We start from the raw sequence: 14,883 nt of genomic DNA, 5'->3' as shown, positions 1-14,883 counted from the left end.
GGCACCCCTATGATCTGAATGTTGGACCTCTTGAAGTTGTCCCAGAGGCTGCTCATACCACCCTCATTTTGGGGGATTCCTTTTTCATCTTATTGTCCTGCTTGGTTGTTTTGTGCTTCCTTCTGTTCCATATCATTGATTTGATTCTCATCTTCATCCACTCTACCGTTGTTTCCCTGTAAGTAAATTGTTCTTTATTTCAATCAGTGTATCCTTCATTTCTGACTGGATCTTTTTATGCTTCTGAGGTCCTTATAAGTAGTATTTTGAACTCTGCATCTGATAGATGGCTCATCTCCATTTTGTGTAGCTCTTTTTTCTGGAGTTTTGACCTGTTCTCTCCTTTGGGCCATGTTTCTTTGTTTCCTCATTTTGGCAGCTTCCCTGTGTTAGTTTCTATGTATTAGGTAGAGTTGCTATGACTCCATGTCTTGGTAGTGTGCCCTAATGTAGTAGGTGTCCTGCAGAGTCCAGTGGCACAGCCTCCCCTAACACTCAAGATGGGGAATCAAGGTGCTCCCACTGTGTGGGCCGAGTATACCCTCCTCTTGTAGTTAAGACTTGGTTGCTTTTGGCAGATCAATGGGAAGGATTTACCTAGGTCAGTCAGCTACAAGGTCTGGCTGTGAACACTGACAACCAACCTCCACCCTCTGTGGAGGACCAGCTGTGCAGGGACAGGGTGGTGGTGCTCCGACATGGTCTGTAGCTGCCCACTGAGTTTGCAGGCTCTGGCATTTCCCAGGTGATGCAGGCCTAAGTCAACCCCCCATTGTATTTTTCCCCGGGCCACCCAGTCTGAGGTATAAAGCAATCCGAGATGTCTGCTACTTATGCTGGACTTGGAGATTCCCAGACAAACCTAAGCTGTGAATCTAGACTAGCTATTGCCAGTTCCCAGCCTGGTGCCTCTTAGCAGGAGGTATGGGGCCTGGGCCTCACTGAGGCTGGCTCTTGGTTGTTCCATAGAATGTAGAAAATTTTGAAGCATGCACCGAGACCAGCCATTCATATGGAAAAGTCACAGTTAACAGTTTTGATGGGCCATAAGTTGGGTGGGATGTATACTCAGAGAATCTCCAAGGCAGGGCAAATAGTGTTATCTACCTTGATGCAGTCTCAGATACGGTATTTGCCTCCCAGCTCTGGGGCTCTGTAGTGGGGAGGGCTCAGGATAGGGATAATGGCCACAGCCTGCTTGTCTGTCTGGGGGAAAGCTGCCCCATAGCTCTCACCTTGACACCAGACACTTCAGTGCCCTCTCCCTCCTCCCTCTGGTGCCTTTCAAGCTGCTACTCCAGTGCTGGAGGTCAGAGGGAGCAAGTCTGAGTAAGTCTGTGTGTGGGTTCTTTAAGGGGAACTGCCTGAAACTCCAGTAGTTTCTTCCACAGACTCAAATCCTACTGTATTTTGCCCTGGCTGGTGTAGCTCAGTGGATGGAGTGCAGATCTGCAAACCACAAAATCGCGGTCCAATTCCCAATCAGGGCACATGCCTGGGTTGCAGGCCAGTTCCCAGCAGGGGACTCACGGGAGGCAACCGTACGTTGGTATTTCTCTCCTTCTCTCTTTCCCTTCCCCTCTGAATATAAATAAATCAAATTTCAAAAATTAAAATTGAAATTAAAAACCCTACTGGTTTTGAAGCCCGTAATTATGGGGGCTAATCTTCCTGGCACTGGAACTCTAGGCTGGGGTGGAGCTAGGACCCCCACTCATGAGCTATTCTTTTGCAGTTTTTATCCACCACAGGAGGGCGTGGGCCCAGCTCAATCTGCATCTTCGCCCCTTCCACCAGTCTGTATGGATGTGGTTTCTTCAATTCCTAGTGTCAGACTTGCATTCAATTCCATTTCTGACGTTTCTGTGTGATGGTTGTTCTATGTTTTAGTTGTAATTTTGATATGGCTGTGCAAGGAGGTGAGCCGTATTTACTTATGCCACCATCTTGACCAGATTCCTCAGGACCCTCCTTTTAAACACAAGTCTTCCTCAATCAGGATATCTGTTAGTCACTCAACCATATCCACTGTATGCTGTGTGCCGGGCATACGTTCTCCCTCCTGGGAATTACAGTCTAGTGGGAAGGCTGAGACAACATATGTGTCCGAGGTCTCACCAGATGGATTTTAAATAATATTAAGTCAATAACTGCAGGTGAACTTTGCCCATAGAGTTTGTTCTAATAAATAAATGGAAGGACTTGGATTTGGTACCATTTTTCAAGACAACTGTGACTGCATGAAACTGATTACAGGGCTATAGTATTAATATCTGACCCAAAACTTCATGCAATTATTCTCTTCTAACACACCTGCCACCTCTGCACCTTGGTATAAATAGCCTGTACACCATCTTCATAGTTAATTCACTGAGAAAGGCAATAGCTATAGTGTGAGGTTTTCTGTAAATTGGGTTTACAGAAATCCTTCCCAATTTTTCCATTTCCTTCAATTCCGTGAGTTCTAAATGAATTAGGAAACAGAAAGGATCACTTTGGAAAAATTGTTTATTTATCCTCAGTAACTTTTACAAGACACTGTTCTTTTATTGTTGAAGTACTGGGGGTATAAAGCAAAGTTCAGTTTCTCTCTGGACTTAACTGATAATCATTAATTAACCTGTGTGCCGAGAAACACCTCTCCTATAATCATTAACATGACAATCGAATTTCCATGTTTTCCCATTTTCCAGTTATCTTTTTCAAAAAGAAATTCTCACATTTCCCTACTGCATGAAATACATTCTGTGCCTTCATAGTAGTTCATTATTTGGGAAACTGAGATGGCAAGAGACTGGCGTGCTGCCCCTCCTGTTACCAGTCCTATGAACTGGGGTAGGTCCTCATCTTCTCTGTCTTTATGTAAAATGGAGGAAATTACACCTGATATGCTTGGAGGGGAGAAAAGAAGAAGATCCATAGCAAATGCCTCTTATTAAAGTCCCTTATTAATGACAGATAGCAGTTATTTAATAGGAATGTTGTCTGTGAACCTGTGGGAAGAGATCTTGGATGATATGTCAAGTGACTCCTACACTGAGGACGATACTCTGGAGGGAATCTAAGTTTCCTCCTCATCTGAGTGTTCTATTTCAGTGGATATCATAGTAATTCTAAAGAGATCAAAAGACCTGATATCTTGGAAAACAGTCTTGTGCAATGTTAGTTAAATTATAAATTGATGCCATCTCACTGGAGTGCATTCAAAATGTACATACAGCCCTGGCTGAGTGTTTCCGTTGGTTAGAGCATCATCCCACACACCAAAAGGTTGCAGGTTTGATCTCCAGTCAGGATACATACCTAGGTTGTGGGCTCGCTCCGTGGTTGATAGGGGAGGCAACCAATCAATGTTCTCTCTTTCTCTCTCAAATCAATAAATATATCCTTGTGTAAGGATTAAATAAATAAATACAATGTACATACACTTTGACTCAGAAATCTCTCTTCAAGGAATTTACCCAAGGCAAAACATAATTAGGACAGTGAATAAAATTCTATGTCCTAGGATTTACAAAAAATAAAGCTTTCCATCAACAGGGACTTATTGCATAAAATGTACGGAGACTTCCAGCTTTATCTGCAACATGGAACAATCTTGCAAGTTGTCATTCCCATTTTCACAAGATGAAGCTGAACAAACCGAAAACCAATGACTTTTTTTAGTCCATCCAGGAAGTGAGGTTGCAGAGTGAATTGTCACTCTGTAATTTAGGGATACAGGCAAGTCCTGAGAGTTACAGCCAAGCCTTGCTTGACCTGGAGCAAAAGTCACCCAAACCATAACTAGTAGAAATACTTCTTAAACAGTAATTTTAACAAATTGCTGGAGGACTGGTGTGGAGTAGTGTGAAAATGAGAAACTCTCTGGTTGCTACATCTTAGCAGGACACTAAGATTTTATGGGACATACCTAGAGGAGCGTCGCCATTTCCAGGATGATGGTCCCTCCATTGCTCTGGCTGGGAAAGGGTAGAGCAATAGCTGTGAAATGCACTCAGTGCCTTCATTTTAACAAAAATCTGTTCTCCAAGGGAAATGACTTTGCCTGAGCCCTGTATCAGCTCTGTGGGGGACATCCCCCCAAAGCCCCCTCTAGTTTTCCTGTATCATCTAAAAAAGGGGGAAAAACATACTCAACAGGGATAAGGGCTTCAAGGAAATGGACGGAAAAACTGAAGCCAAAGAAGGGTGTAGATAGTGGGATTTTTTTAGGTTAAATTGCTGGAGAAATGCATCTAAAGGTCAGAGTCCAGAGACATAGGCCAACCAAAAGATTGAGGTCCAATCATAAGATCTTAGGGCATCACTATAATAAAAAGTATTCTAGTCAAGAAGGAACTCTTAGGAAAGCCCTAAGACAAGAGAGGACACAAACCCAAGGACACCAAGGGAATTTGAATCCTCTGGCACCTACAAGTACAGCAAACATTAAATACATCCAACTCCCAACCAGAGTAACATAAAATCTCACACTAAGGGCTTACTTTCCTCAGCATTTCCACTGCATCATGACCAAATGTCATCAAAAAGTAGCAAGGGGTTCAAAAATAATAGAGAAAAAACATTCTGAAGAGACAAAGTAAGCATTCGAGCCAAGTTCAGGTATGACATAGATTTTGGAATCCTCAGACAATTTAAAATAATTTTAAGTGAAGCTAATGACTGTAATCAGAAAAGTATATACCATGTTTTTTGGACTGTAAAATGCACCTAGGTTTTAGAGGAGGGAAATAGAAAAAAAAATTAAACAAAAAAACGTGATGAATATGATGTTATTTGATAACCTAAATAACATAATATTTCACCAATGTAAATGTAAACAGAACTCAGCAGCATTAATCACCATTATTCCTCCCAAATTTTGGAGGGGGAAAAGTGCATCTTATAGTCTGAAAAGTACGGTATGTAATAACAAAGGGGTAATGTAAGCAGAATGATGGAAACTCTAAGGAAGAGTCCAAAGGCAACACTGGGGATCAAAAACACTGTAATGGCAATGAAGACTGTCTTTGATGGGCTCGTTCACAGACCAGACACAGCTGAGGAAAGGGTCAGTGAACTTGGGGACAGGTCATAGAACTTCCCAAACTAAAATGCAATGAGAAAAATGAGTAGGAAAGAAGCACAATACAACCTTCAAAACTGGAACAATTTGGCCCTGGCTGGTGTAGCTCAGTGGATTGAGCATGGGCCTGAGAACCACAGGATCACGGTTTGATTCCCAGTCAGGGCACATGCCTGGGTTGCAGGCCAGTTCCCAGCAGGGGACACAGGAGAGGCAACCATACATTGATATTTCTCTCCCTCTCTCCTTCCCTTCCCCTCTAAAGATAAATAAATAAATCTCTTTTAAAAATACATTTTAAAAAAACTGGAACAGTTTGAAAAGGTGTAATAATATATGTCTAATTGAAATACCAGAAAGAGAAGAAAAAACAGAGACAAAACAAGTGAAATAATAATGGCCAAAAACATCCCAAAATTAAATACATAATGGAACATCATGAAAAAGTAGGACAGGTGACTCAGGTTTATATTTTTATGAAAAATTATACGTTTTCATGAAAAGCTACATTATTGACTATAAGAAGTTTGTAAAATGGCATGTAGACAAATAGGTATACATAGGTAAAAAGATTTCTGATATGATTCTTACTAAAATATACTGGTCAGGTTAATTGTGATTTTACTCTCTTGATTTTGCTTTTTTAGACTTGAGTGTGTTTGTTTTCACACACAAAAAGACATATATTGTGACAGTAATCAGAATACATGTTTTCCTGCTCAATAGAGAAGACACACCGTCTCGGTGTGCAGTTCTACACCACGGTAGTTTGGGTTCCCACCCCAGGCAGCCACTGCACTCACTGGGTGCGTCTACTGGGCGGCTGAAGTGACAGCCCAGGGAAAATCTCAAGTCAAAGGAGTCTGCAGCCTGCAGAGTTCACAAGCACAAAGCTGCTCGTGGCCCAATGGAGATGAAGAGCAGATGCCAGACTTAGGAATTCAGTATTTCCTCACCTCGGTCCAATAGCACAATGGATTAGACACCCCAGGAAGAGGGTGTGCACCCCTGGCCTCTCTGACAGGAGTCATTCTCATGGCAGGTGAGCGCACACCCCCAGCCCCAGTTGCCTTTGTCACCGTCCCCCTTCAGCAACACCATGCAAAGGCACAGTCATTCTCCCCGACAACATTTGGAAACCTGAAATAAAGACACTCAGAGAAACTCAGATGGGTCTCAGAAACACAGCTCTAAGTGGGGGGGTGGGGGGCAAAAAACCCCTATATTTACATAAACTAAAAATGCATTTACCACCAACAATACACGTGTAACAAGAATGCATACTGACAAAAAGACACATCTTAAACACACTAAATAACTGCCCAGGGAGATTAGGGAAAGGGGAGACAAGAATGACAAGAGGGAATTTTAAAAATTAAAATGCAATCAAAACCAAGCACTCTAACTCTCAGCTCTCCCATTTTTGCCTCACTCAGGCATCGAAGGGGATGTGCAGCTGCCCAGAGCCCTCTCTCACTCCCTGGTGCCCCTCTGCTTCCCTTTGGATGCCCCTCCCCTATTCATCCCTCTTGTCTTCTTCTAAGAGCCCTCAATACCAAAACCAATTCCTTTTTCTGTTTACTTCATGCACAGTATCCTCTCTCTCTTATTTATCTACACTCCTCCTTCTCAGTCTCTGAGCCTTCCCCACACCCATCGCCACCTGTCTGCAGAGAGACGTTTACCCCACAGGACCCTGAAGAAACACAAAACTGACAAAACTAATCCAGAACACCTTCATTGTGCCTGCCTGCCTTCTCTCTTTGCTCTTTCCCTTCTTCCCTGCTCTCCCTGCCTCAGGCACTGTTGCCAGCCCTAAATACTAGCCTTGTGGGAAGTGGTGGCAGTCCCCACCCCGAGACTCCCCTCCAGAGCTCCACCCCTTCCATCCTAATCTCAAAGTCCAGCCTGGGGGTGACCAGTCCTAGCCCTTCCTCTTACCAGTGTCCACAGGGATTTGCTTCCTGACTTGGAGAGATGACTCTGGCCTGGAGACTTGTGACAAGAACTTTGCACCTGGATACTTCCTCACCCAGGACTCCCAAGATGTGCCCTTCCCTGAGCCTGAGCTGTGAGTGGACACCAGGCAGCGGTGTGGTGTGGGGGGAGGTGTGCTGCAGAGGGTCAGGGAGAGGGAGAAGGCCAAGCTCTGGAGCCTGTTGCCTGTTGCCTGGAATTCTGGAATGTTAGACCCATTTGGGATCTTAGACACGGGACATCTAATACAGCGGGTCTCACCCTATCAGATCCAATGCCCCCATTTCGTGTCCAGGATTTGCCAATGCCCCTTTTGTCCTGAAATGAAATTTGTAGGTAATAACAACTGACTATATAACTTTCAAAATAAAAACAATATGCTACCTTAGCTGTTATATAAAGAAGAAATAAAAGGAAAGCAATTCAAAAGAAAATATTAACTGCAATATATAGATGCTCAAGGCTGACCATTTTAACAGACACAATTCCACCGGGCGCAGGAGGCGGGACCATCCCCTCAATCACTGAGGTGGAGACTGGGATTCAGAGAAGTACAGCCATTAACCCTGCTAATGGTTAATTAACAGGAGCTGGGAGAGGACCCCAGGTAGCTGGCCGTTGCTGGCTTCGTGTGTTATGTCCCATGTGTTTGTGATTTGCACACATATTGTGTTTCATGAGAACCCCAGCACACGCTCAGTAATGTCCCTCATGCAAACACAAGAATGAGTAACTATCAACACACTTATGTGTCACAGTGGGACCCTGGGCCTCACAACTTTGAATCAGGCATAGGAAACCCTTTTTCTTTCCCCAGTACAATTGATTTTATCTTCATTTTCTCCTTATCTGTCCTCTTTCTCTATCCTTTCTTCCTCCCCTCTTTGCTTTTTTATTCCCCTGAATTTCAATTCTTTTAAGCTTACTATGTCTGATACTGAAAGTGATTATCTCCTTTCGTCTTCAGCCAGACTTGTGAGTACCATTATCCCATTTCACAGAGGAGGAGACAGGAGAGTAAAGAATGATGAAGAAATCTGGTCAAAGGCACAAACATAGCAGAGACAGCTGGGGGGTCAAAGCCAGGTCTGTCTGACTCCAAGGTCAGAGTGATCCTGCCAGGCCCTTTCTTACCTGCCCTTCTTCCAGTCCTGTTTGGATTTCTCTTTCCTCTCGGTCACAGATCTTTCGCCAAAATGTCATTTAACCCCCAACATTTTCTAAGCACAAGCTAAAATTATACCCAGAGCTTTATGCTTCATAAGAAGGACACTATGTTGAAAGTACCAGCTGTTGATAAAGCAAGAGGAAATGTCCTTCCTGCAGCCCCTGCCCGGTCCCTCCCCTCACCCCTGCCCATTGTGGAGATGGGCTGATGGTGGCCGCGTGTGTCTCAGAAACGGCACTCTGCTCCCTGAGGATTCCTTCATGCAGCTCCACTACGGAGGCAAAGTAACCCTGCCAGCCTGTACCACGTGGGCATGCTATGCTACTCTTTCCCTAGCCTTTGAAAATCCTCTGGAGTTTGATTTCTACTTTCTTACTTGCTACACCTTAATATATGCCTGCTTGTGTTAGTTCATCCAAACACACTCAGTGAACACACTCTTCTTAAGAACCTGCCGCACGCAAAACATCCATGCAATCAACCGGGTTTGAGCGCCTAAGTACACACCTGTACCGTACACAGGGCCATGGTGAGCGAAGCCAAGCCACTGCCCTGTGTGTCCCGGGGGGAGGCTGAGGGTAAACAGGTAAACAACTGAACGTGTTTAAGAAAAATTCTAGTACAGATACCGGCCACGAATAAAGCCAAGTCAGGGTGAGGGGATAGGAAAATGAAATGGGGGAGAGGGGTCAGGGGCTGGGTTAAATGGGGGGGGCAGTGGGTCACCAAGTGTTAAGTGTGGTAACATATGCAAAAATCAACATGTCACAGTCCTGACACCTACCATGTGATCTCTGAGTGCATGACATGTCAGGCCTTCACTGTGTTCAGTGTGCACATGTTGGGATGTGCATGGGCACAAAGTCATGAAGCAATCTGTTTTCAGTACCGGAGAGTGGAAAAAATTACTCAGTGCTGCCTTCTTTGTTACTAATTAGCTAATCATTGTTCAATGTATAACATTTCCAGGAAGGTGAGGTATTTGCTTAATGTACCATTTTCTTGTCATCCGCCTTCTTTCCCACCAGGAGGGTGCGCCAGGGCCGGGGGACGGCAAATAATGCCCGTTTCTGAGAGAAACTTCCAGAGACACCTGCAAAGCCTTATTATCTAAGAAAAACATGAGAATTGGCCCTGGAGGGAGGTTCCCAGCCTGCACCACTCTGAGCAGTCTGTGCATGGCCAAGGGCTGGAGGGGCAGCCTCAGAGAACATCTGCTCCAACAAGTGCTGAAAGGAAGGGCCACCTGCCAGCCTCAGGATGGGGCACAGCTCTTGCTTGTGAACAATGACAACTGGCCCTCGTTTACTTAAGCAAAACAGCCTTTATTGGAAGGATAAGGCAGAGAGGTGGGGAGGGAGGCAGAGAGGGAGGGGGAAGGGAGGCAGGAAGGGGAAAGAATCAGCAGGAGGGTGAGGAAGGGGCAGGACTGGCCCCAGGGCAGGAATATCTCCCTGGGGCACCAGATGGCTCTGATGAGGACCCCCAGCTATTCCCTCCCTCTGGTTACTTGCGAAGCACTTCAAGTCCTAAGGAGCAGACATCTCGTTCCCCCATCAGAGGCCTCACACCCTTCCCTGGTGTCCCCCATGGGAGGCAGGCATTGGATATACAGGCTGGGGCAAAAGTTGGCCTACAGTTGTTCATATGGGAAATAATGCAATAATTGATAAACAATAATACAAGAAGAAACTCAGTTTCTCGTACTCATGGCGGTAGACCGATGTTTGCCCACCCAGCGTTATCCTGCCACTCGGGGCACACAATTCGGCAGAGCTGGGTCCCCACAGGGAGACTCGGGTGCTGCCTGTCATGGTGGGGGGACTGGATGGCGCTTCTCAGCAGGGACAAGTGTCCTCAATGACTTCCTGCAGACCGCATAGATGTCTGTGAAAAACAGAGAGCTCATCTCTGGTCTGGGCGCTGGCAGCCGCAGCTCAGCAGGGAGCAGACAAAAAAATTTCTCCCCAGCCCAGCACTGCCCCTGACTCCCCATCCAGACCTCGCATTAGTTTCAACCGGTCTCCATGAGGCGGAGTCCATGTCCCCAACCCTCTGGGGCTGGGGCAGGGTGGGGGGAGGCGGGTGCAGCCCTCAAACTGCACACACCTCACATTGACCCTGTCCCGGCCCTCAGCTATAAAGTGAGTGATAAAAATCTTCCTAACTCATTGGCTATCTTAATTATCAAATGAGATACCCAAAAGGACACTTTTAAAAAAGATTTGAGAGAGGGGAAGGGAAAGAGAAAGAGGGCACAAGAAACATCAGTGTGTGGTTGCCTCTTGCATACCCCCTACTGGGAACCTGGCCCACAACCCAGACATGTGCCCTGATTGGGAATCAAACCCATGACCCTTTGTTTCTCAGGCCTGTGCTCAATCCACTGAGCTACACCAGCCAGGGGGACACTTTTTTTTAAAGAAGTAAAGCATAATTAGCATTTTAATAAATCACATTAGTGTTATGTCAAATAGGTCTACTGTGTATTTTCAAGTATTTTGCTGCCTTTTTTTTAAGAATAAGGAAGCACTTGATAAATGGCTGATTTGTGTTGTAAGCTGGTTAGAAAAATCTCAGAAAAATCTTTGTTACTATAAAGAGCATGTTCCCTAGAATTTTCAAATGCCCACGAAAATTTATCTCTCCCCACTGAGCTGGCCCAAATGGTTTTCACTGTTTAACACTATGATTTGGGGGGAAAGAAGAAAAAGTTAAGGTGACTTATGTGCTCTGGAACTCTCTGAGAATTAGGCAGCTGTAAAATTACATCTAATTACCTGCCTGGCATGTATTATATAAGGGTGGTGAACAACTTTTGAGTTGTCCAGGTGCATTGAAGAGGAAATCAGTGAATTGCATGAAAATCACTAGCTATCATCAGTTTTTAGCATAAGGCATAAAGAGGCAACATCAGACCAGTTAAAGTGATAAAAAGCAACAAAAATGCCCATACAGAAATAAATCTGGGACTTGGTGTTTCAGTTGTCCCTTCCCCACCCCTCTTGGGTCTGTCTGTTTCTCCCCCCACGTAGCCATGTGTGTGCATGCACTAATTGACCTGTATGTGCCTGCACTTGCCAATAGACATGTGTGTGCCTACACACATGAACAGGCATGCATGTGCCTTATGCACTAACAGTATGTGTATGCACACACTAATGCCTGTATGTGCATGTGTGTGCTAACAGACATGTGTGTACATGCACACACAGAATTTCTGAGAACCCAAGAGAAGCTTTATTAACCCTCAACTCATGTCATTCTCAAAACACAGGCTATTTTCAATAGAGAACACAAAGAGTAATTTATATATTTAGATTTTAATTTTTTTTCTAGCAAATAATGAAAACCAAAGCATTTGGGAGGGGGTTGTCCATCAGTTAGTATTATTGCTCTTATTTCGAGTTTTGGTTATTTACTGAGGATATATAAAAAGGCAATGGACTTTTGAAGTGTTATCTGCCCTACTTGACTGATTTGTCTGACTTGCTTGTATCTATTCCCTTCCTCCCTTCCTCCCTGGGAAATTTTGTGCACTTCATCAGAGTCCTACCCCACCGTTGTATTCCCATCAGTTGGGTGAATGAATGAGTGAATTTATTTTGACTCTTTGAAATCAAACTTTCCTCTATCAAATTTTTCTTTCCAATTCTCCTCCCCGTTCAGCCCACTTTCATAATTCCTATATTCCAAGAGAATTATTTCATAATTCTCTTGAAGTCGAGAGAGTTTATTGCCCTCAGTGGGCAATTCCAACTTTTCTGGCAGGAAAAAAGGTCTGAAGGAGTGAAGGAAATTTGAATTTTTTTTTCATCTCAGAAGAGTAACTAATGGAGAGAGACACAATGAAAGGCTTTTCAAAAGGTGAAATTCTCAGGAAACTTAGACTATTATTTTGGGGAGTTGTTTTTATGCATGAGCAGCCAAAAGCCGCTTGCTTTTAAAGTAAGAGCAAATTAATGACATTTGTGATTCTTTGCAACAGAAAAGTAAGTGACAGCTCTATGAGAGAAAACATATTGAGTACTGTTACAGTTCATCTTCCTTTAAAAACACAGTTGTTCAGTATGTTTCTTGAGACTGTGACTTCATAGCCACACAAAACACCAACATTTCACCCATCGACTTAAACCTTCGAGCTGAACAAGAGATCCCAGAACATCAGTATTCTCGCCTATAACGTCAGCTCAATTGAATCTTCAAAAGTAGCAGCATTGTTTTCCGAGAGTATTTATAGTCTCTAGACATCTGTCCGGGTTCTGCTTTTCCCTGGCTCCATTATTCCATTAAAATCTGTGCTGGAAGCAGGAGGCCAAAGGTGGCCAGTGAGCGAGAGAAAGAGCACTGGGCTGAAACACAGGAACTTGAAGTTTCACCTTGTGCTGCCACTAATTACCTTGGTGACCTTAAATTAACTCACCACTTTAGACTGGTTTGGTCATTGATAAAATGAGTATTTTAACCAAAAAGAAAAATCTAAAGTCCCTTCTGGCTCCAAATATTTAATGACTGTGGTTGTCCATCAGTTAGGATTCCATCGGTTGCCCAGAGGGCTCAGCCCGTCTTTGCTTTTTCATGGTCTTGTATTGTTGTGGTCTTCAAGTCATTGTGATTTGGAGGAAGGATTTGCCTTTCTCATCTATTTGCATGCAGTGTTTCTGAGTATCGCACCTTTCCCGGCATCTCTCTCTCTTCATTCCTCTATGAAAACTCAAGAATCATTCATTCCTTGTCTATTGTCTGCCAACTCTGTACCAGGAACTGGGACAGGTACTGGGAGTCAGGCCCTGGGCAACCCAATGCTTAGAAGACACCTCTACTGACAAAGAGGACCGACAGAACCTCGGTCTGCTGGACAGAGACATGCAGCTGTCCCGTGGTGGGGAGTTTTCCAAGCTTGTGAAGACCCCGATGGGAAAAACCATGACTTCCCGCACCTCCCTGACTACATTGGAGAAGAGCCACCACCTTTTTTTTCTCCAGAAAATTAATTATTGAGACACCTCAGTTTTTAAATCCAAACTAAAGACTGATTTTTTTAAACTAAGAAATAAAATATCCTCATAGACTCATAAATAGAGGATGACTGCTATGGATGGGGTGGGGGGTAGTTAGGGAGTCAGGGGACTGAACGAAAAAGGAAAAGGACTCATGGACACAGACAACAGCAGGATAATTGTAAGGGGAGGGGTATAGGGGAGATAAATGTAATGGGAGAAATGCAAACGAAAGAGGAACTAAAACATCCTATGGGTTTCTGTAACTATAGGTGATTATGCAAACAGGTGTGTGATGATTAGTTGAGAATCTCAACGCGCTTCATTTTTAGCAGGTGCTTGGTGGGGGTCTGTGACCAAGGTCGGTCTTCACACAAAGCCCAGAATGCCTCCGTGTGACTTCACACCTGAAAGATACCAGGTAAGAGTTAGAGCTTTAGGAAAACCTGAAAGAGGTGGCTCTTCCAGAAACGGCTAAGTTCTCTGTTTCCTCCAGAAGGAGCCACAGATGCCCCTGCCTGTCCCTGAGCCATCCCGTCGCAGGTGGTCTGCCCACTCTGAACCACCTGATCTTCTTTGGTGTCCTCGTATGAATTGGTGTGCGACATGTGACACAGGCAGAGACAGAAAGACAGAGAGCACAAGGGAGCGACTGTCCATGACAATATACCTCAGGGACAGGGATCCAGACGTCTATACACACATAAATACATGTATCACAAAATGGGATGGTGCATGTTAACCTTAAAAATGTTCTGACCTTGACAGCTTCCTCCAGCTCACCACCAAAAAAATATCAAGTTATCATTTTGCTCTCAGGCTAATTAATATTTCACTCTCTCCAAAATTTTAGACTCCATAATATTCACAGGTTAGAACGTGTGGAAGTAATAAATAGTCGGGAGGGATCCACAAAGAAGAGAAGCAGGGGAAACAAGTTTAATAATCATGTACATGAACATCACCAGCACTCATGTTTTTAATTCTAAAAAATATGCAGCAAATTTTTTTAAAAAGATTTTAAACCTCACTTACTACTTCAGCCATTTACTTTCAAAGTCTTTTTTGTTTCACAGCTAAAATCTGCTCAGAGCCAAGGGTTTCCACTGAGAGGTAGAAATTGTCCGCTGCCTCCTTCGTGTTCGATCTAGCAAGGGGTCAGAGGGCCACACTAATGACGTCCCCTGCCTGAGAGGAAGGGCTGGGCGCCCTGCATGGAAGACATCGGGCACATTCACCCACTAGTGAGCTCGGGGCGGCAGCCTCACCCGGGGTCAGTAGAGAGGCGTGGCGATGGCTATGGTGGCCTGCCGTTGAGAGAAACGTGGAGACAAGGAAAGGAAGGTTCCTGACGCCGTGCTGTTGTCTGTCCACAGTCCCTTCCCTACGACCGCGTCCTGGAGGTCCACAAGCGGCACCTCTCTCCTGTGCTGAAGGCCTACTTTTCAGAACCTTTGCTGCTCCACCAGGGGCACGGGCAGTGGCTCTTCGATTATGAAGGAAACCGATACCTGGATTTCTTTTCTGGGATTGTCACCGTCTGTGTTGGTCACTGCCACCCGTGAGTATCCTTAAATCCCGGGGTTTCCACTCTGGAAGGATGCATGGGAAAAGGGCTAATGGTCACATTCGTGACTCAGGACCCTGATTAACCATTCTCTTCTTAGGCG

At 44.6% G+C, this 14,883-nt stretch overlaps 1 protein-coding gene across 2 annotated transcripts in view; it reads left to right on the top strand.

Moving 5' to 3' along the window:
• Positions 1-6,970: 6,970 nt before the first annotated feature.
• AGXT2 (alanine--glyoxylate aminotransferase 2) overlaps positions 6,971-14,883 on the top strand; it is a 36,640-nt gene continuing 28,727 nt past the window's right edge. Inside the window, exons 1-3 of one of the 2 annotated variants that reach the window (XM_037063153.1) lie at positions 6,971-7,139; positions 13,546-13,634; positions 14,590-14,774. In XM_037063153.1, coding sequence (XP_036919048.1) covers positions 7,046-7,139; positions 13,546-13,634; positions 14,590-14,774 — 368 coding nt within the window. In that variant the 5' untranslated portion in view covers positions 6,971-7,045. The remainder of the gene's footprint in view (positions 7,140-13,545; positions 13,635-14,589; positions 14,775-14,883) is intronic. The other variant, XM_037063154.1, reaches the window with a different exon arrangement.

The sequence above is a fragment of the Sturnira hondurensis genome, unplaced genomic scaffold, assembly GCF_014824575.4.
Source record: "Sturnira hondurensis isolate 20B ecotype Veracruz unplaced genomic scaffold, ASM1482457v3 Scaffold0014384, whole genome shotgun sequence".
Taxonomy (NCBI): Eukaryota; Metazoa; Chordata; class Mammalia; order Chiroptera; family Phyllostomidae; genus Sturnira; species Sturnira hondurensis.
This window is presented reverse-complemented; position numbering and strand designations above follow the sequence as displayed.